Source organism: Phoxinus phoxinus (genome assembly GCF_949152265.1).
Source record: "Phoxinus phoxinus genome assembly, chromosome: 14".
Classification (NCBI taxonomy): Eukaryota; Metazoa; Chordata; class Actinopteri; order Cypriniformes; family Leuciscidae; genus Phoxinus; species Phoxinus phoxinus.
The window spans coordinates 10,354,471-10,376,987 of NC_136889.1; the positions used below are offsets into that span (position 1 = coordinate 10,354,471).

At 35.4% G+C, this 22,517-nt stretch overlaps 3 protein-coding genes across 6 annotated transcripts; 2 read left to right on the forward strand and 1 right to left on the reverse strand.

The window, feature by feature from the left end:
* Positions 1-1,015: 1,015 nt before the first annotated feature.
* On the forward strand, positions 1,016-7,904 carry LOC307010424 (uncharacterized protein). 2 transcript variants are annotated; one of them, XM_079635075.1, is made up of 9 exons: positions 1,016-1,154; positions 2,931-3,140; positions 4,116-4,281; positions 4,358-4,446; positions 4,507-5,647; positions 5,915-5,980; positions 7,035-7,105; positions 7,414-7,457; positions 7,718-7,904. In XM_079635075.1, exons 1-9 carry the CDS (start codon positions 1,029-1,031, stop codon positions 7,770-7,772), a joined length of 1,968 nt encoding a protein of 655 aa, XP_079491201.1. In that variant the 5' UTR covers positions 1,016-1,028; the 3' UTR covers positions 7,773-7,904. The 2 variants fall into 2 exon arrangements, with proteins under 2 accessions (XP_079491201.1, XP_079491200.1); XM_079635074.1 differs by having other exon boundaries at positions 4,358-5,647.
* Positions 7,905-9,500: 1,596 nt separating this feature from the next.
* Positions 9,501-16,272, reverse strand: LOC307010526 (uncharacterized protein). Of its 3 annotated transcripts, none has more exons than XM_079635307.1 (18): positions 16,256-16,272; positions 15,380-15,730; positions 15,049-15,175; positions 14,754-14,783; positions 14,606-14,668; positions 14,033-14,440; positions 13,840-13,942; positions 13,516-13,747; positions 13,013-13,191; positions 12,836-12,929; positions 11,990-12,346; positions 11,779-11,896; positions 11,602-11,693; positions 11,170-11,284; positions 10,983-11,087; positions 10,666-10,842; positions 10,272-10,439; positions 9,501-10,191 (listed from the first exon to the last, which is right to left on the reverse strand). In XM_079635307.1, the coding sequence occupies exons 2-18, from the start codon at positions 15,449-15,451 to the stop codon at positions 9,959-9,961; spliced, it is 2,673 nt and encodes an 890-aa protein (XP_079491433.1). In that variant the 5' UTR covers positions 15,452-15,730; positions 16,256-16,272; the 3' UTR covers positions 9,501-9,958. The 3 variants fall into 3 exon arrangements, with proteins under 3 accessions (XP_079491433.1, XP_079491435.1, XP_079491434.1); XM_079635309.1 differs by lacking the exon at positions 16,256-16,272 and having other exon boundaries at positions 14,033-14,074; positions 14,147-14,440; positions 15,380-16,116; XM_079635308.1 differs by lacking the exon at positions 16,256-16,272 and having other exon boundaries at positions 14,606-14,665; positions 15,380-16,115.
* Positions 16,273-17,825: 1,553 nt separating this feature from the next.
* six3a (SIX homeobox 3a) lies at positions 17,826-21,911 on the forward strand. Its single transcript, XM_079634475.1, has 2 exons — positions 17,826-19,263; positions 20,707-21,911. The coding sequence occupies exons 1-2, from the start codon at positions 18,572-18,574 to the stop codon at positions 20,897-20,899; spliced, it is 885 nt and encodes a 294-aa protein (XP_079490601.1). The 5' UTR covers positions 17,826-18,571; the 3' UTR covers positions 20,900-21,911.
* Positions 21,912-22,517: the final 606 nt, after the last annotated feature.

Here is a 22,517-nt window from a genome sequence, read left to right on the forward strand (position 1 = left end):
CCGACTCACCACACAATGCTCAAAATTACTCATGCATGTTAACCGCGTAGTTGCCAACATTGGTGAGAGGATGGGAGGACACATTTTCGTGTGATAAGAAGTGAGAGCAAGTTTGATCGAGAGTGAAGAAATGGTTTGCTTACCTTACCGAGCTCTTCTCAGGGATCTCTGGCATGCTGTGACGACATAGCTTTATTAAAGCTATATGGCTCATTCAGGGAGACGTGTGAACGCCGAATACGTGTTAAGTTTCAACCCCCTGATGTCACTTTACTTAAAAATACTGAAACTAGAAACATGTTTAAATAATAATGTTCAGCTGCGAAATAATCCACTGTATGTTACATTCTTATTTCATGGTCTTTGTCAGTATTAAAAAGACAGAGCTAAACGTTCATCGGTATTGAGGACCTTGCTCCCCGCTGATTTTGGCATAGTACAGAGCAATGAAAGCTATAGGGGATAAACAGACGATTAAACAAGGTGAATGAAGTTATTTGGGATGCTAATGGCTTGCTTAATGAAAACAAAGGCTATGTTAAACAAAGTGATTTTACGGCAACTTGGCACGTTCTTTCAGTTTTTATGCAATTTCAACTAAATGCGAGTAGGCTACTCTTTCCAAATCACATTTAAACCGTGCCATGCAAACACAGATTTCGCCGAGACGGACCTGTATCATATGGCATAATTAAGAGCATTTCTAAATGTAAAACAGCTTGACCAAGTGGTTTAAAAAATACGGTCTATGAAATAACACGGGTTATTTCCAGTCCAAAAAGCTTTCCGAAGGGACCACTTCAAGTGCCACTTGGAGTTACTTCACTTAAGTTTCCTGTGACAGAAGAACAAACAGATTTGATCCTGGAGACACAACGTGACCCAATACTTCTATTAAGATCTCTTCCCCGCCCCTCATTCTGCCACACACACACACACACACACACACACACACACACACACACACACACACAAAAGCTTGCAGTACATCAACCCATTCTCACTCCCAGGGCGTCAAAAACTGAAGCATGGTCAAGTGCCTTCCGCGTCACCTAGAAGACGTCGAAGGTGCCCCTAGGCGTCACTATATTGACGAACAAGGAATTCCATTGATTTCAACGGTTTGCCTTATGCGTCAGATTAAGACGCAAAAGGTAAATTAGCCTAGTATAATAGACCCTACGTCATCGCAATTTTCTAAAGCTCTGGTAAGAAATAAATAGGCCTATTAAATTTATATATTTTTTTATAGCTAAGTTTCTATAGCTACATAAATGTATTTAATGTCTATAAATCCCCCTTTTAACATTATCTGTAAAGACTTTTATCTGGGCTTGGCTACCTCCAGCAACTGGAAAACTTTAAAATCCATAACACATGTGTGTATACATATATATATATATATATATATATAAGAAACAGGCCAGAAGTATACACAGTAGGCCTACACAATAATTTAGTTATGAATTATAAAAACGCATATATATATATATATATATATATATATATATATGCGTTTTTATAATTCATAACTAAATTATTGTAATTTAGTTACTAAATTATTGCATATATATATATATATATATATATATATATATATATATATATATATATATATATATATATATATATATATATGCGTTTTTATAATTCATAAATAAATTATTGTGTAGGCCTACTGTGTATACTTCTGGCCTGTTTCTTATTGTAAAAAACAAAAAAACAAAAAACAAAAACACACACACACATTTATATTTATAGATTTGAGATCTTTAGGCTATGTTTACATTTGATGCCAGGGACATTAATATATTAATTATCAGCTCGCTATTAATGTTATTTGTAGAATCTGCGATATTACGTGCTTTTACTTTTGTGGTTCTTATGTTGGCCAATCAAAACATAACAAACTCTTACACATAATCAACCGGGTATTTTTACGGAGTAAACTTTTAATTGGTGGTTTATAATGAATAAATGTAAAATATTGTAATATATATATATATATATATATATATATATATATATATATATATATATATATATATATATATATATATATATATATATATATATTGTAATATATAATAAAAGCAATGCCACCAATAAAGTTTTTTTTTTTTTTTTTTTTTTCTCTCGCGATAAATCCTGCCGCCCTTTCCAATGCTATACCTCGTCTTTGCACGGTAGGTTCTGGTACATACATTACATAATTTAGATAAAGAATTTCAGATTCTGGTATCATTGTACTTTTTTGTGCACCATGTTAACACGTCTATCAGGGTTGTTATATATATATATTTCATTTATTTTATTTTTTATTAAGAATAAAAGCCATACTTAAAACCTATTGATGGGTGCTAATGATACCTGATGTAATGTTGCTATGTATAATGTGCTAATGGTACCAATAGGCCTACGTCCATTTCAAGTGTTAGCATGTTAGCTAATACTTTATAATTTGGGGTTTATCAGATACTTTATGACCTGGGATTTGTGTTAGACTGCCATAATAGACTAATTAAATAATGGATGGTTTACTTTTTATTATTTACATAGAATATCGACTTGGTCTATGTCCATGCACAGACATATAATTTCTACAAGTGTGTGTACATTTGTTATACATAATATGTGCTTATATGTTATTTGCATTAATACACATACTGTAATGATAAGTCCAAAAATAACTTGTTTGAATTAATTTTCATTAAAAGTATTTCTTTCACATAATCTACATTCAGTCATGCATTCAAAAAAATATTATCTAATTATTATCAAATTTTCTGTCCACACCACTACACCTTCTACTATACAGTATACTGTAGCTTCCAAACAGAAAACGTCAGTCATCAGGTAGAAAACTCCAATTGTGGCAGTTACCTGCACTTGCTTTGTTTGCATTGTATTTGTTCTTTGTTTTCTTTTAGAGCAAAATGACAAAACCAAAACAGAAACCATGTACCCACTGCCAGGCACTCAACAATGCCAGCTGCAAAACATGTAAAACATGTTTTGCTAGTTTAACCATCAGACAGAGAGTTAAAATCAAGCAAAAGAATATCGAGGAGAGTGCATGGAAGTCCAGCACAAAAAAACACAGAAATGCTGCTCGTGTGGTGGATTCTGCCCGCATTGCTGTAAGTCTTGTTCTGCAAAAGTATAAATTATATTCTGTTCATAGTAGCCTATACTACATAATATTCAACATAATATAAGCATACGTATATATAACTGTGAATAATTAAATAGTCAAAATCTGTTATTTAAAAAAGAAATGTTATATATATATATATATATATATATATATATATATATAATTATAATAATAATTTGTTACATTTCCGCTTTTCTGGGTACTCAAAGCGCACTATTACACTATATATATATATATTTCTTTTTAAAATAACAGATTTTTACTGTTTAATTATATATATATTTATATTAGTCTTACTTGTAGCAACTCATAATGGTAATACAATTTTCATACTGTAATAATTTTCTCAAAACGTAAAAAAAATACTGAGCTCATGATGTAATAACAATTTTTACATTTTGAGAAATGTATTACATTAGAAACTTACCAAAACATATCATATTTACATTACTGTAATAGCTTTTAAAATGGAATACCAATGTTTTTTGTGAAATTAATATATATGTAATATTAATTGCATAAATATTTTATATATTTGCAGGTAGTTTAAGACTGGATTTTTTTTTTTTTTTTAATGTATTGTAATTTAAAAGCTATTACAGTAATGAAAATGTTTTGTTTTATATGTTATGTTTTGACATATGTTTTGGTAAGTTTCTAATGTAATACATTTCTCAAAATGTAAAAATTGTTATTACATTATGAGCTCAAGATCTGATTACATTTTGAGAAAATTATTACATCATTAACATTTTATTTCAATAATAATGTAATACTTATTTCATTATGTGCAGTTATTACATTATGAGTTGCTACATTTCTCAATTAAACATTTAGACATCTTTATTTTTTATTTTGATAATCCAGTTGATTTGCAACAGAATTGTCTGGTAAGTCCCTGCTTACCATTATGAATACATCGATACTTATCTGTGCTGTCTGTGCATTTGTTTTACAGGTTAAGAAATTGGAGGTTCTTGGCTATAAGCCAATTCTCTTCATTTCTAAAGAGAAAAGAAATGGGTTTGTGGCTGAAGTCATCACTTCAATGGGTCCATTTGCAGTTGGACCACTTCAAACCATATTTGAAAGGATGACTAGCCTTTATGAAATTTGTGTTAAAAGTAAGTATTTCGTATGAACTACACATGCAATATTCAAAGAAATATTTTTTAATTTTCTTTCAAAAATTTCTCATAGATTACCTGAGGATTCAAAACCACACCAGTACTGCTGAAACTGTCTGCCAGCACCCGACTTCCTCCCTTCCTCCTCCTCCATCTTCTTCCTCCAGCCTTCCTCCTTCTTCCTCCTCTTTTGACACCCTTCCTCCTCCTCCATCTTCTTCTTCCTCTTTTGACACCCTTCCTCCTCCTCCATCTTCTTCCTCCTCTTTTGACACCCTTCCTCCTCCTCCATCTTCTTCCTCCTCTTTTGACACCCTTCCTCCTCCTCCATCTTCTTCCTCCAGCCTTCCTCCTTCTTCCTCCTCTTTTGACACCCTTCCTCCTCCTCCATCTTCTTCTTCCTCTTTTGACACCCTTCCTCCTCCTCCATCTTCTTCCTCCTCTTTTGACACCCTTCCTCCTCCTCCATCTTCTTCCTCCTCTTTTGACACCCTTCCTCCTCCTCCATCTTCTTCCTCCTCTTTTGACACCCTTCCTCCTCCTCCATCTTCTTCCTCCAGCCTTCCTCCTTCTTCCTCCTCTTTTGACACCCTTCCTCCTCCTCCATCTTCTTCTTCCTCTTTTGACACCCTTCCTCCTCCTCCATCTTCTTCCTCCTCTTTTGACACCCTTCCTCCTCCTCCATCTTCTTCCTCCAGCCTTTCTACTTCTTTTTCCTCCCTCTACACCCTTCCTCCTCCATCTTCTTCCTCCAGCCTTCCTGCTTCTTCCTCTTCTTTCTACACCCTTCCTCCTCCATCTTCTTCCTCTAGCCTTCCTCCTTCTTCCTCCTCTTTTGACACCCTTCCTCCTCCTCCATCTTCTTCCTCCTCTTTTGACACCCTTCCTCCTCCTCCATCTTCTTCCTCCAGCCTTCCTCCTTCTTCCTCCTCTTTGTACACCCTTCCTCCTCCATCTTCTTCCTCTAGCCTTCCTCCTTCTTCCTCTTCTTTGTACACCCTTCCTCCTCCTCCTCCTCCTCCTACATCTTCTTCCTCCAACCTTCCTCCTCCTTCCTCCTCTTTCTATACCCTTCTTCCTCCTCCATCTTTGTCTTTCAGCTTTCCTCCTTCTTCCTCGTCTTTTGATACCCTTCTTCCTTCTCCATCTTTGTCCTCCAACCTTCCTCCTCCCACTTCCTCTTACATCACCCTTCTTCCTCCTACCTCTTCTTTCCCCACTCCTCCTCCTACACCATTTCCCCTCACCCCTACATCCTCTCGCATCGCCCCTCCTCCTTTCCATAATTCACATCTTCCATCTACAAACCCTTCTTTCCACTCCCAGAACAGTCATGCTGCCCCATCTAAACCCAAAGATGCAGGTGATTTTTTTTTTTCACTTCAGGCAAAAACATGCACAACATGCAACACGTTTTATTTAAGCTTGAAGAAAGTTATATTCCCAATTTTAGTGCCAATGCCAGCATTTTAATCCATATGTAGTTCTGACTTTATTTTGACTCTGTGTGTGTGTGTGTGTGTGTGTGTGTGTGTGTGTGTGTGTGTGTGTGTGTGTGTGTGTGTGTGTGTGTGTGTGTGTGTGTGTGTGTGTGTGTGTGTGTGTGTGTGTGTGTGTGTGTGTTTTACAGACAATTCCTCCACAATAATTCCAAGGACAGGAGGCAAACAAAGAAAATGGATGTATAAACAAGCAGGTATTGTGTATTTGCATTTTTAATGAAAACTGACTAACTACAAAGTAGAAAACAAGTTTCTTATTTCAATATCATTTTTAAAAGGCTGTTTTTAAGTCGCACATTTTTTTACATTCAATAACAAAAATTGTTAAATTCCATAACAAAAATTGTTACATTCCATAACTAATCATAGACAATAATGTCTATGAAGCTGAATATGTGTATGCAACTGATAAATTGCATAAACTGGAATAATCCACTTCATTGTTCAAACTTACTTCTTGATTGTAATACAATGGTTAAATGCGTACAGGCGACATACTATTCCTGTGTGCATGGTTGCTGTTTTAATTAAATGCTTTTAAATAATACCAAATGAGTTAAAAACTAATTTCAAGTATTCTATTAATGGAACTGTGGCGAGCAGGACGAGGTCGAGGGACGTGGGAGACCGGTCGAGAGCGTTGCGCATGTGTCGCTCATCAGTAATCACGCCACCGGTCTAGTACCGTCCTCTCACGTCCCTCGACCTCGTCCTGCTCGCCACAGGAATTAATATTTAAGCCTTTGTTTAAATTCTTGATCAAGACGAACATGCTATGGGGGCTTGATGATAATAATAAAGTTATTATTAAGAGAGCGGAATTATTATATATTATAATGACGGAAGAGAAAACAATTTCAATTTGCATGCTGTTTAACTGTCAGAATACAATCTGTTATGCTCTCCATACTGTAATGACCATACAAAATAAGCAGCTCCTAATGACAATGCACAGTGCCTTTACAGTTAAAATAAAATATTTGGCATTATGCAAATGTAAAATCATGCCATCCATGAATGTTTCCATAATGTGCACTATTACCAAACCACACAACCAATTCAAAGCAAATTGTACTTCAGATGGTCTAATTTCAGTTCATTTTTAGGGTTTCAGGTGTCCCATTGCAAGGATTTATGCATTCTATTTATTAAGAATTGCTTACCGAACTGTTACCGAACTGTTAATATGTCATGAGTGTAAACATTTCCTGATTATATATTATATCCTTTTATATTTTTCTGTTGTAGAATGCCAAGTACATCCCAGATTAAAAACATTTCCATATGACAAGATCATAAGGAATAGGATGTCAAAGGAAGTAAGATTGAACTCATTTTGTAAATATTTGTCGGAAATGTATTCCTTAGTAAAAGATTGAAACGTAAGAATTTTTTTTAAATAATGTACATTTATTTGAAATGAGAACGAATCTGTGGCCTAGTAAGGGTATGGTACAGGCACATTTATTTGTATATTTTTTTAGCATGATGTTTAATGTGTGTGTGTGTGTGTGTGTGTGTGTGTGTGTGTGTGTGTGTGTGTGTGTGTGTGTGTGTGTGTGTGTGTGTGTGTGTGTGTGTGTGTGTGTGTGTGTGTGTGTGTGTGTGATGCTTATGTTTCTTAAAGGGTGTCAAAGAGGTCAAAGTGAGATGGAAGCCGTGTTCAGGATGGTATGTACCTGTACTCACATATAACCTGTATAAGGGTGTTGTAAAAATCTAGGATATTTGTGTTTACATGTATTATTAATAAACTTTTCCTTATTCATTTTGATTGCCTAATACATCTTTCTTGTATTTTTTTTCTTTAAATGTCTTAACTGAATGCAAAAATATTTTTGCCCTTCAAAAAGTCAATCTATTTTCAATAGTTACATGTCATAGCCTGTTTTGTAAATTTGTCTATGATCTTTTTTTTTACTGATTTGCAGTGGGATGAAATGGACGGACACCTGGGAGCCCTACAATCTTTTCTTCCAAGAATAAAGTTTAGTTTAAAGTTTATGTACCTGTTCTTGGTTAAGTCATTGTGTTTGTTTGCTGTTCTTGTTTTCTTATTACATGTATTGCATGTAACTGTTTCTTTGCTGTTTTCTAATAAATATAATAATTGATTGATTACTTTTCTCTTTAAAAATCACTTTTATGGTAATTCATGTTGAATAAATGATCAACATTGGTACTGTAAGTGTTTTTTCCCCCATGGAATTTTGGAGTACCTTAATATTTTCAACTGGGTGTTACAAAGGCTGAACATTATTGAAACTTTACACAATCATCTGGTAAATGTTATTGAATTGATAAGTATTATTTATGGTAACTTTGGCAAAATGGTTGTTCTTGGTACCAATTGAGGTACTATGGCAAAATGATAATAATATATATATATATTGGAAATAATTAACTAATACAGTACAGGCTTAATGAATGTAAACAACCCGAACGTATGGCCAGTCCATTGCATGACAACACAGACAGACAAATAAACAAATTTACATTCCAGCAGCTTTATTATCATGTTTTGATTTCAACCTTGCCACCTCTTACTCAATGGATAATTTCTTTTTAAATCTGGGTTTTCACTGCCTTTGACGTTTCATTGGAACTCACAGGACCTGTTGAGGTCTTAAAGCCATATTAAAAACAATTCCTGTTACAAAGCATGTTTTGCTGTTATTATTACGTCAGTAATACATTAAATTAACAATGGGGTGTAGCAATGTTGAGAGAAATTACTAATTTACAGAGATCCTAACCCTAACCCTAAGCGTGACTGACTACCCACTTCAATGAACTACAAATAGCAGCGCCATGTTTTCCTGTTCCATCTATAGAATGACTGAGGCGTATGGGTAATGTAGTTTAAAACGATTAGTAACTAAATTAAATAAATAGTATCTTTAATGAAGGCATGTCTAAATATGTTCATTGTGCAAACCTCAATGACATATTTTAGAGGCAGGCTGAAATGTGTTATTTTACTGTGAGCACTTTTTAAAATGCCTTTATACCACCTTTCCATGTCTGAAAACTTTGTAAAACATTATTTAGTAAACATAGCATAAATAGTTAGACTTGATTTAGCTATATTCATTTGAAATATGCCATGTTTTGCTCTTCGGGGAGCGCTATGGGCCCCTGGGGTGTAAGGACAGTAAAACATGTGCATAACATACACATATATTATCTTACATACATACATGCATAAATGCAGCCTTAATCATGGACAACGAACTGTGCTGAATCACATATATATTTAAATACTGTATTTTCTCTTTACACCCTTTTCTATGCTTACATCATGCTTGTATTAGTTGTTGATTGGTATAATGGGACTATCTGATGAAATACAGAAATATTTCACAGAAATGTTGTAAATATAATAGTAATAATACTAGGCTACAGACTAGCCAACAAATTATTATCCAATTCATAGTTATAGCAGAAGGACCTATGAAATGAGCTTCTCCATTTATTTCTCAAGCAATGACTTTGGCCTGTGGAACAAGAATACAATGTCCTCCTCAAGTGTTGGGCGTCAGTACTTTGCATAATTATATGCACTTTTCAGCCATTTGTCACTGTAACACGTCACTAAGTATGAGCAATGATAATATTTTGGTGTTTTGTCCCAAATGTCATTGATCTGACTAAAAAAAAGATGGGTCTCAGTAAGAGTCATAGTAAGGATTTGTATGTAGTTTTTCTTTTATTAAATCAATACAAATTAAGGGGGAAAAGAGCTCAATCAATCAATCAATCAATCAATCCACATTTATTTATGTAACACATTAAAAAACACATGTCGGCCAAAGTGCTTTACACACCAGGACACATTCATACAATCTAGGATTATAAAACCAGATATAAGATAAATAAATAAAAAATCACAAAATGAAGTGCAGTCAAATGTAAATTGTGTGTGAATATCCCAGTTTGTTTTGAGTATTGTATATATTTGTGGAGTACATTTTATTTCATTTGGACAAGTACAATAAGTGCCTTGAATAACTGTAAAGTGTCAAAATATGCATACTGAATGTAAACTGTATTACTGAATCTTTTAAGTGTAGACAGCTCTTAATCATCCAAATAGGGTTATTCATGTGGAATTTATAAGGTTATTGTTCAAAGACACCCCGGTCAGTTCCCAGACAAATCGCGATAGTGCCTTAAGGAAAATCATGTTCATCATCTGAGCTGTTGTCGCTTTCTGAGAGCCCTTCCTCTTGCAAGTCATCTTCCTGTTCAAGCTTCTCTTCTTCTGACATCAAATCTTGTTGGCTGAAAATTTTCACATAGCCTGCCTTTACCAACTGCATTAAATGCCTAAGTTCATAATGTTTCTTTCGAACGATGCAGAGGAGACCTTTGCATGCGGTGTCAGACAGTGTTGGAAAAAGAGCTGAAAAACAAAAGGATACATTAAGAAAAAATACAATGTTATATACACAAGCGCAAATAAATGTTTAAAGACTTTCTTACATTTTGAACTTATCTCATTAATCAGTGCTTCGAATTTGGACATCTTTTGTGTCAGGACTGTCCAGTGCTGTTTCATCTCCTTACAAATTAGACCTCTCTCTTCCTGAAGGCGTCTCACTGCCATCACCTTGTCAAACACCTTCCTCTTGGTGAGAAATGGAGCCAAATCTGAAATAAGGTTAACAAAAATAGTCATTATATACAGTGCCTGCTCATAAAAACAATGACATAGACTTGTCTTACAGAATAGGGCTATTCAATTTTGTTCCTGGTCAAGGTCTTCAGGATTGCTTGATTATTACAGGCAGATGTGTTTGACTAGGGTTGGAACTGAATTCTGCTGGTTGTGGCTCTCTGGGAACATAACTGAATTGCCCTGTTATATAGAACATACCAGTACTGCAAGGGATTTGCCAAGGCCAAGCAACAGTCTCAGCTGTAAAGAAGTTTTCGACTGAGCCAAGCTGCTGGGATGGATCCGCTATGCTGTTGTATTCTTCCACTGCAGCAGCAAGCTTCTTCTTCTCCTCACTCCTTCTGAGACGCAAAGAATGGCGTCGCTTGTTGCTATCTGAATAAAAAAAATAAAAAAATGTATTAGGCATTACAGCACTTTTTTAGCTACAAAGAAATAAATACATATACATTGTGACATCTAATGACATAATAGTTAAAAAATAACATGGTAAATTCCCAATGTTTGTGTTTCACCTGTTTGACTGTACAGACGCTGTGTACGCCTTTTGATGCTGACTGTTAGTCCCTCTATTTCTTCTTGCAACCTTCTCGCATCACCACTCCCGTGTCGGTCATTTTCTACACAAGAAAATGCATAAAAGCAGCTTTATGTATTACCTGCCAATAATAAGAATAATAACAAAGCAAATCAAAACAATACCTTCTGCCCATTGCTGTACATCTGAAACCCACTGATGAACAGTATCATCATGAAGTGATAGCTCTGTCTTCAATGCCTCCAAGGTGTGTTGCTGCACTTGAAGAGCCTTCTGAGTCTACAAAATACAAAGTCAACTTGAAAAAGTCCTGCATTTCATTAACAGGCGCAGTAAACAATTTCTAAGAAACACTGGATAAAATCAACTCAAACAAACACACCCCTCCCTTGATTGCTCTTTTTCCAGTGATATTCCCTTCTTTTGTAATGTCTCCCTCCCTCTTTCTCTCACTCTCTTCTCCCCCATCATGAGTGGACACGGCCCCTACTACTGATAGACTTTGATTTACTTTTTACACCTTTAATTTAGATATGAATAAATGAGTAAAACCTAAAAATCCCAACTGCAATATGTGACTGAGAAGAAAGTTATACCTTTGTATATCTGTTAACTAGAGCTTGTCCCAAATTGAGAACCTTCCGCTTATTCCAGGACATGGCTTGTGTTGTAATCATGTCTGTTCTGCCTATAACATAAATATAAGAAAATGTAATGAGAGGTATGTATATAACAAAAGTCATTCTGTATTAATCATACCTAATTCAACAAACCTGCTTTTGACATGTATTTGCTTGTAACAGCAATTCGAGATAGGAAGCTGTTCACCTGCTCCACTTCCTCACCAATAGTTGATCCAGCTCCTTCCTGGTAGGCCCCACTGTACTTGACCTAACAAGTTTTTAAATCAAAATCAAAATCAACGCATTTAAAATTTGTGCATTTCTTCTTATTATTACATACTTAAAACGCATGGCAATATACCTCACATTTCCAAGAGTGTGCTTTGGCATGCATCACAGACAGAAAAGGATGCATGTCCAGTAAAGACTGCAGCTCAGGGCACTGTTTAGACACACGTTGGAGATATGGGAAGTATTTGCAGGCTACATCTGAACAGAAAAATGTAATGCTCCCTTGTGACATGTCTGCAAGTTTTTTCTGAAGAAAGAGGGGGTAAGCAAAAATTTCCCCTCGGAACATGTTTAAGGCCATAAGGAGAATGCCATGGCGACAGACAGCAATCTCTAATCCCTCCTCATCCAGTTTGCTGCTTGATTTCTTGGCCAATTCTTTTGCCGCTGTCCATTGTGATGCACCACACAATCCTCTTCCCGACACCTAGATCACATAAATTATAAACATTTTAAAAAAGCTCAAAAGAGATGCTAAATAGACCACTCTAAATATGATGGGACTTAACACATGATCAACAAAAAAGATTCAATATTTACAGAACATTCACATTAGCTTTTGTAAGATGAGTTTACAGCTTTCTCAAAAATGCTTAATGCTTTGAATAAACAAATCCATCTCACTATGTATTGTACATATTGACTGAGTTAACTGTTATATTATGCTCTTTAAAAAACTACACATTGACTGCTTCAATCCAAGCTAATTTTAAAACAATGAACACAAAATATCTGAAGTAGTCATAATGTAAAATGCACATAGCATGTTGTCAGAGGACATCATATTTTATCTTCTGGATCTGTTTAATTATTTTCTAAGCAATACATTTAGTTTAAGGAATGTGTAAAATTGTTTGAGAAAAGCTGTAAATTAAATTATCCAGTAATATCTGCCAACATAAATACAAATACTTACGTGATCATTGTTTTTGCGAACGAAGTCCACAAAGTTAGACACCTCCACATCACTTTGTATAAAAATATGGTCAAATAATCCCCTTTTCTCTGTGCTATCGAGGAACACATCAAGAACGTATATTAACACATCATTAAAAATTAAGAAAATCACTTTATTTAAAAAAAAGAAAAGTACCTTGCTGTGTTTTTAAACCGATAGTGTTTTCGATTTCCATCGACACATACAGCTAGCATGTCTGGAGTGCATGCTGGACAAGTGAAAAACTCCTCCTGGCACATCTTTTCCACTGCATATCTTGCTGCAACCCATTCATTAAAACTGCAGCTGAAGATATTGGCTGATATTTTTCCACTCTGTAAAATAAAGCACATGTAATACTGGTGTTTTACTGGGTAGAACATGTTTGATTATATGTAGCATTGAAAGCACTCATTATTTTAAATGAATCTCCAAAGGGTTAAAAGGATAATCATAAAGGATAGTCTGCTTAACTTTAACATCAGTTAAGGCTAGTGTACATAGCTGAATTGAGAATCATATTGCATAAAATTTTCACTATATTCAATATCTTAGTAGTTAAATCTATTCATGAAAAGGTTTCTACTACCTTCAAAGAAAATAGTAATTTTACTTGCCAGTGGTTAATAATAATTAAAAATAATAAAAATAATACGTACTCTACCAAAGAGAATTGTTTTCTCATCAAGCATTTTAACAAATGCTTGAAAAGACATCCCTGGTGATGCCATTTTCATCTCTTGAAATGAGACAAGCACATCTGTTGTCAACAGCATACTTGCAGGGATGTTGCCAGGCCAGTAACCACTCCTCTGAAGCTCTGACAAAGACGTCTCTCGTGAATGTCCACACAAAGCACAGGACAAGTGAGGCATGCTAAGGTTGTAACGGCCTACAGGAGTAAAACAAGCTACATGGAATTATAAGACAATAAGGAAATGGTAATAAATATTAGAAAAAATGTGATGCAAAAATCTTCCTTTCCATTCATAGTGATGAGGGTCATGGGCCTGCCTGAAGAAACAAGGACTGTCCCATTACTGCAATCACAAATATGGGCAGGTATTTCTACAGGCAGCAGTCGAACTGTGCAACAAAGAAGATATATTTAACAACATGATATATTAAGAGCACAATAAAACAACAATAATACAACTAAGCATAACATTATCTTACCAAGATGTTTAGCAGAAATTTGACCAGCTTCCTGGCAGAATCCTGTGGATGGAGGTAAAGGTTGTACAAAACCTGAGACAAGAGAATCCCGATTATGGAGAACAAAGAAGCTACCATGTCTTTTCTCATCACAGCCGGCACAGAGGAAAGGGTAAGGGAGACAGTCCCTACAGCGCACAATAGCTGCATTTGATCTGCACTGTTGGCAGGATGAGGAACTTGCATCCTCTCCTTTCAAAATGTTCTCCACAAGTGAAGATCTAGCTTCTTTCCATCTCTCCTCCCTCATTTCAGTTCTAATGGTCCAGTCATTGGATGCAGACCGAGGTTGATGATCTTGCATTGGCATAACCATATCATCACCTTCCTCAGTGTCCAACAGCCTCTTTAGCTCTTCAAGAATGGTATCTACGTCAAATTAATAAACATATATTTTTTTTTAAATCAAGATTTACATCTAAAAGTATATAACTGTGTATGCACTTAAAAGTCTAATGATGGAATTATTCACATCTATATAAAAAAGTTAATTTAAATATCAACCACAAATCAATATTTTGCTTCAGTGTATACCAGCTGTCTCAGAGACATTTGCAGGGCCACCCCTCAAGTCATCTTCTTCAACAAGTGGACCTGCTAAAAAAAAAAATTGTGAGAAAGAAATAAACACATAAAGAGATACACATACACACAACATAATTTTGATGTAGCTAAACGTTACCAGAAAGGTTGTTGTGGTCACTTCTTAGTCCTATTTACAAAACAGAAGCACAATTTCACATAATGTTCAATATTGCAGAGCAAACAATTAAGAAGCATATATATATATATATATATATATATATATATATATATATATATATATATATATATATATATATATATATATATATATGCAATTGCTTCTTACTGTAATACATACAGTATATATGGAGTATGGATTCTCGACTCACATATGGAGCATTATACAAATATATCATTTTTATTAGCATATACAGTGAGTACCTTATACTTACGTTCTACAGTTGCCCTTCTGGCTGCTCTTGGATATTTGTAAATTATTTCCCCTTGGCTGTCCCTCTTTCTCCATTGAAAAGTAGGGGGTGAGGGTAGAGGCTGCACATTGCTTTTGCCCAGTCTTCCCTAAGAGCATAACAAATGACTAGCCAACAATTCAAGAGATATAATATCACTTAATGTCTTGTTAGGGTTAAAAAATGCATACTATTGACCAATAAAGTAACAGTCATTGTGAAATTAATATTAATTGTGACTTAATATAAAATCAACAGGACAATTTTAAGAAAATATACTAAACTCAATGCTTGTACAATAACTTTATTTTACCTCTCGAGCTTGTAAGTTTTCAAGGAGCTCATCAGTATTTCTCAACTCTTCTTCTAACTCAAAGTCCATCATGTGAGTGTATATAGACACTCGACAGATAGAGAAATAGTGTTACACAGATCAAAACAGAGATAGATAGACAGAAAGATCAGACAGACAGACAGACAGACAGACAGACAGACAGATAAGCTCTTAAAAGTGCTGTTGGGTTAGATAGATAGATAGATAGATAGATAGATAGATAGATAGATAGATAGATAGATAGATAGATAGATAGATAGATAGATAGATAGATAGATAGATAGATAGATAGATATGCTCTTAAAAGTACTGTTGGGTTCGTTATATAGCCTATGGAAAAACAAAGAAAGATATTACAAAAATAAAATAATTTAATGTTCACATGCCAATGATTGTAAATAGTACTGATATAGTATCGAAGATAATACAGGTTATCTAAATTAATACAAATGTTTTAATGACAAGTTATTAGAGTTTTAACCTAATCTTCTTTTCATCTTAGTCGAAGTTCTCATTCTTATTCAGATTAGTTCATTAGTCTATTATGGCAGTCTAACATAAATCCCAGGTCATAAAGTATCTGATAAACCCCAAATTATAAAGTATTAGCTAACATGCTAACACTTGAAATGGCATTATACATAGCAACATTACATCAGGTATCATTAGCACCCATCAATAGGTTTTAAGTATGGCTTTTATTCTTAATAAAAAATAAAATAAAATAAAATAAATGAAATATATATATATATAACAATCCTGATAGACGTGTTAACATGATGCACAAAAAAGTACAATGATACCAGAATCTGAAATTCTTTATCTAAATTATGTAATGTATGTACCATAACCTACCGTGCAAAGACGAGGTATAGCATTGGAAAGGGCGGCAGGATTTATCGCGAGAATGAAAAAAAAAAAAAAAAAAAAAAAAAACTTTATTGGTGGCATTGCTTTTATTATATATAAAATATATATATACAATATTTTACATTTATTCATTATAAACCACCAATTAAAAGTTTACTCCGTAAAAATACCCGGTTGATTATGTGTAAGAGTTTGTTATGTTTTGATTGGCCAACATAAGAACCACAAAAGTAAAAGCACGTAATATCGCAGATTCTACAGATAACATTAATAGCGAGCTGATAATTAATATATTAATGTCCCTGGCATCAAATGTAAACATAGCCTAAAGATCTCAAATCTATAAATATAAATGTGTTTTTTTTTTGTTTTTTTTGTTTTTTTTTACAATACGAAACAGGCCAGAAGTATACACAGTAGGCCTACACAATAATTTAGTTATAAATTATAAAAACGCATATATATATATATATATATATATATATATATATATATATATATATATATATATATATATATATATATATAATATGTATACACACATGTGTTATGGATTTTAAAGCTTTCCAGTTGCTGGAGGTAGCCAAGCCCAGATAAAAGTCTTTACAGATAATGTTAAAAAGGGGATTTATAGACATTAAATACATTTATGTAGCTATAGAAACTTAGCTATAAAAAATATATAATTTTAATAGGCCTATTTATTTCTTACCAGAGCTTTAGAAAATTGCGATGACGTAGGGTCTATTATACTCGGCTAATTTACCTTTTGCGTCTTAATCTGACGCATAAGGCAAACCGTTGAAATCAATGGAATTCCTTGTTCGTCAATATAGTGACGCCTAGGGGCACCTTCGACGTCTTCTAGGTGACGCGGAAGGCACTTGACCATGCTTCAGTTTTTGACGCCCTGGGAGTGAGAATGGGTTGAGTACATTGTGAATATGTGGCAATGGCTAATAAAGTCAAGGGAATATGACTTAAAATGATCCCTTATTATCCCATTTACCTGTATACTTTGATAAGATGTAATTTAGTATCTGAAAGAGGCATACAAGTTCTGAACACCTGAACAATTCAGGAAATTGCATTAAAATATGTCAGCATTAGCTAAATTATACAAAGTCTGGATACTGCGGCTTATGTTCTCATAATATGGTCATTGTTCTTCGAGTGGACGCATACATTTTTACATGAACTAAGCACTGTCTAAATAGTCTATAGTAGCCTACAGTTACTCTTTGATGCAAGTCATGAAACCCATACCAACACGCCTTTGGAAGCCGAATCTCGTGGCATAGTTTTAGATTATATCCTTAATTTTTGTAAAAAGTCTTTCTAATTTTTACAACCTAAAAGTAGCACACAATTTTGGTAGGCTATTATATAAGTATAGCTAACTGCAAAAAAAGTGTTGAATAAAATAAAAATAAGTTATCAATGATCACGTGCTTTTCCCTCCAACATGCATGGGCAACGGGCCAGTGTTTGGTCTCTAAAGCAGTGCAAAGCATCAGTGTGGAGCCACAGGGATGAGCGTCCACTAGTAAACGGCTGTCACTGTGTGAGAATAGCATCGAAATGCGATCAAAATACAAAAACGATCCGGGAGTTTTCGGCGTGCGATAGCATAGGCACAGCGAACAAATATGTCCATCCTTTAGATTGCATGCTTTCACGGCTAATTTAGGCTACTATGCTATGGGTTACGCGAGCCGACGTAACATCGTATCCTCTCCAGCTTCATACGAGGCGCTAAAGAATGAAATAGCCTATCTGCACCCTGTCGTGGATTCCGTTTTAGCGCTTCATTTAAATTCCCGTGTCCGTAACTGTCATCCCGAAACCCCACCCCTGCCTTCTCTCCCTACATATCTTCTTAACTTTAACGAGCCTCGTTAAGATCACAATAATATTCCACCCTCTAATTGCTCATTCCATTCAACAAATAGGCGAGACTCTGCTTCGACTTCACACGAGTCAAGGGAAGGGAGGGTGCTGTTGAGATTGGAGTTCCTGATAACCCCCCGTGCGTGCAGCCGAAGTGGTGAAAGCCTCTACGTACTGGCTAATGATTGGCACGCTTGACAGTGATTGGCAGGGCTGCCATGACAACGCTACAACGACACCAAGAAGACCAATAGAAAAGCGAAACAAAATATTTCAATGCTACACTCACGGTGGATTTAGGGGGAGATATTATGAGGCTGGTGTCATTAGGCGATAGCTATTGAATCATTCAATCCGAATTCGTCGGTCTTTTTTTCCTTCGCAAATTTCATTCTCTCCCAGGTCATTTCCATGGTTTTCAGATCGCCTTTAGAGCTTTATCCCTCTCATTTCTTCCTGCCAAACTTTGCTGATCGCCCTTTGCTGTTGGCGAGCAGTGCGCCCAGCTCCAGGTCTCCCGAAGACTTGTCAATGTTTCAGCTACCAACCTTAAACTTCTCTCCAGAGCAAGTGGCGAGCGTCTGCGAGACGCTGGAGGAGACCGGGGACATCGAGCGGCTGGGTCGCTTCCTATGGTCGCTTCCTGTGGCGCCGGGTGCTTGCGAGGCGATCAACAAGCATGAATCCATCCTTCGTGCCCGGGCTGTGGTTGCCTTCCACACGGGCAATTTTCGTGATCTCTACCACATTTTGGAGAACCACAAGTTTACCAAGGACTCGCATGGTAAATTACAAGCGATGTGGCTAGAGGCTCACTATCAGGAGGCCGAGAAACTACGCGGGCGTCCCCTAGGACCGGTTGATAAGTACAGGGTGCGAAAGAAGTTTCCCCTGCCTAGAACCATCTGGGACGGTGAGCAGAAGACGCATTGTTTCAAAGAGCGAACGCGGAGTCTGTTGCGGGAGTGGTACCTTCAGGACCCCTACCCAAACCCAAGCAAGAAAAGGGAACTGGCTCAAGCCACTGGACTCACTCCTACACAGGTCGGAAATTGGTTTAAAAACCGGAGACAACGAGACAGGGCAGCGGCAGCAAAAAACAGGTCAGTCACGTTATGCCTATGTTTACCTTTCAATGAAAATGTTCTTTCGTAATATATTTTCATAAATTAACTGCTTTTGAAATATGTGAACACAATGTATTGTGTAAGTTTAAAAAAACGAAACAAATAGATTTAAAGACTAAAAAACAAGGGAGCGAGAAAGACGACATTTTAGTTGTGCAATATCAACACGAGCAAGATGTTTAGAAAGTTTTAACCAGAGCATAAAAGCAAATAGATGTATCAAATGGCATGTATCATGTTTATTAAAGTGTGAAAAGGCAATGGAAAGGTTTCCTCTGATTCATCGATGAAAACTGAAAGAGCTAAAATAACACACCATAATCAAATGTGTATGTGCTTCTCATCAAAGCTATTGTTTTTTGCTTACTGTTATAAATGTATTTTTGTCGTTTTTAACACATCAAATATTAAAATCTTGTTTTTAAAAAAATATTGATAATATATTAAAATGTTAGATGCTAGAGATAACAATACAAATATGGATATAGTCTATTTGGAGAAAACACTTTACGTATAGCATTTATCTGTTGTAATATTGGAAAAGTAAATCCCAAAGCAATTGTCAATGCAAAGTAATACTATGGAGAGTAGTTTATCAAATATTCGTAGACACAGACACGTTTTACAACATTAGATTGTAAATAACAATATTTGTAAATGCGGGCACACAACATTGAGAAAAAAAGCATTATTAATTATTCCCTGATCTAGTGTTTATTATATTTGACACTGTGCAAATTATTAGGCGAAACATCCCAATGTACTTCGTAATTATAGTACACACAACCCGGCGTAAATTAGTTAGAGTGAGATTTATTTAAGATGATTTAGCCTAGTCAATTTATTTTCCTTCCTAAACGCTAAATAGTAGGGTACTATGTGTCTTGGGAATGAAAAAGCAGCAGAAACTAAAGTCCACACTTTGACTGGTGTAACTGATATATATTATAATAGATAAATCTACAAATTGCACTTGACTGGATGACTACACATCGCTAATAGAAGCAAGAACTATGACTTTTTGTTGTTGTCATACAGCACACTAATAGCTATATCAAATCTTTAACTGACGTCATCTAATTTTAACATATAAACATGCAAATGAAAACAATCATTTCAAGATTCAAATATCCTGATAAGTCAATCAAATCTCGAGGATAGATTAAAAATATGCTTTTGGTATGTAGACTTAATCCTTGGAGCAACAGGGCTTTATGTAATTGTATAGCTGTAGCATCCACTTTATCATGTAAGCAAATGTTTAGAGTTATTAGAGTTCTATTTTATTTTATCTATATCGGTTTAAATGTTTAATAGGCGTATATAGCATACTAATTACATGAAAAATTTTCAGTGGAAAAAATGGCCTACAACTTTTCTATTCTAATGGCATCCCATTCTTGCACTTTTCTGCTATAGGCTCCAGCATCAAGGAATAGGGCAGAATGGCATGCGGTCCCTTTCGGAATCCGGCTGCACTCCACGCAGTTCTGCGGAGTCGCCATCGACTGCAGCGAGTCCAACGACCAGTGTCTCCAGTATGACAGAGCGAGTCGACACGGGCACGTCGATTCTTTCAGTAACATCAAGTGACTCGGAATGCGACGTATGATACGCAAACAGAGAAATATATACAGGAGAATGGACCTGAATAAACTCTATTAATTATCGGGGAAGATGAAAAAGGACCAATTGATATTACTATTATAAAAAGAAAAAAAACATAAAAGCACGTGTTTTTCAAGCGCTTTCAATGGACCCCACACCTTTCCCCCACCCCATCACTTGCATGATATATATATATAACTAAATATATATTTTTCTTTGATTTTTTTTTTTTTTATATGGGGAAATGCCCCACGTTTATTATGTCTACCAGGACCACCGTGAAGAGGGAATTACCAGAAACCGGTGTCCATCGCCTTTTTTTCTGTTTTAGTCCGAGCGACGACGAGCAGCCAGGATGCAATCCTCTTTTCCTTTATGTTCATCAGACAATCATTTGAGTCGTAAGCACCTTTTTACTACACTTTCTGTCACTGCCTATGTGGGGTACTGGTCAAATGTGGAACTGAATCGTTATGACTGTATCAGATTTTTATTTTTATTTCGAGATTTTATATTGAATTATGTATATCTTAAATAATGCGATCATTCTCCCAGTCTGTAATATATGTGTAGAAATAAGTCTGTAAATAATATTGCTATACCCATTCTCTTTTCTATCCCTGTTCAATTTTCTTGGCTTGGTGTCCCTACATAAACTATTCGTCAAAACGTAAGTGCTAGGCGTTTTGTTTCTCTGTTTTATGCCATGAAAAGAACTCTAAGTGACCATGAATTATCAGTCGAGATTAATGCAAAAGACAAAATATTGGATATCATCATCGACTGACCAAGTCTATTTCATGTTTCCAGTCCAGCGCTTATAATTCAATGTTACTTTCTTGCGTGCTTCTGTTAATGTATACGTTTCTAAACTGAAAATACAGTATTCCATTTTGTTATAAAACTGCATTATGTGTGTCATTTCCACAAGTCATCTTCTATAGCCTACAACAACAAACAATTGTCTCTCCAGTTTACGGAGAGCGTGAAATAAGTTTAACACTTGTTTAATGTGCAAAAAAAAAACCTTCAACATACACATAATTGGTAGTACTGGAACTTTTTTTAAACAAAAAAATTCACTGTGACACGTTGAACATTCGTCTTTCTTTTTGTTAAAAGACAGTGGCTAATGTAGTACACAATGCAAAAATTAAGTGTACACGATTAAATTGACTAATCATGGAGGACTCCTCCCCTGGACCAGTGTCCCATTGTCAACGAAACGGCTTTTCATTCCAAATTGAGCTAGGCAAGGAAAATGCTACCTTTGGGCGAGCTAAACACAGAGAAAACCACACAGAGCACTTCATTTAGAAGTTTAGTTAGTTTGCACCAATATTTTTACAGCGCAATATAACAAACACAAACCGTTTATTGCCGTTACTACGCTTAATATAGCCTACTAAATGTAAATGTTATTCTAAATAGAGAATAACTTTACTAAACAATAAGAAACTGCTAGTAAATGTGATAAATAACTTCATAAAACGCATTAGTTTGTCGAATTCGTCAATGCACCGAAGACAAAAACAAACTTTATTGAACAGGAGCCATTTGTATCATGAACTAATTCTGTTTAAAGTAGCCTAAAGACTCGCTTGTTAACCGTAAACTGATTT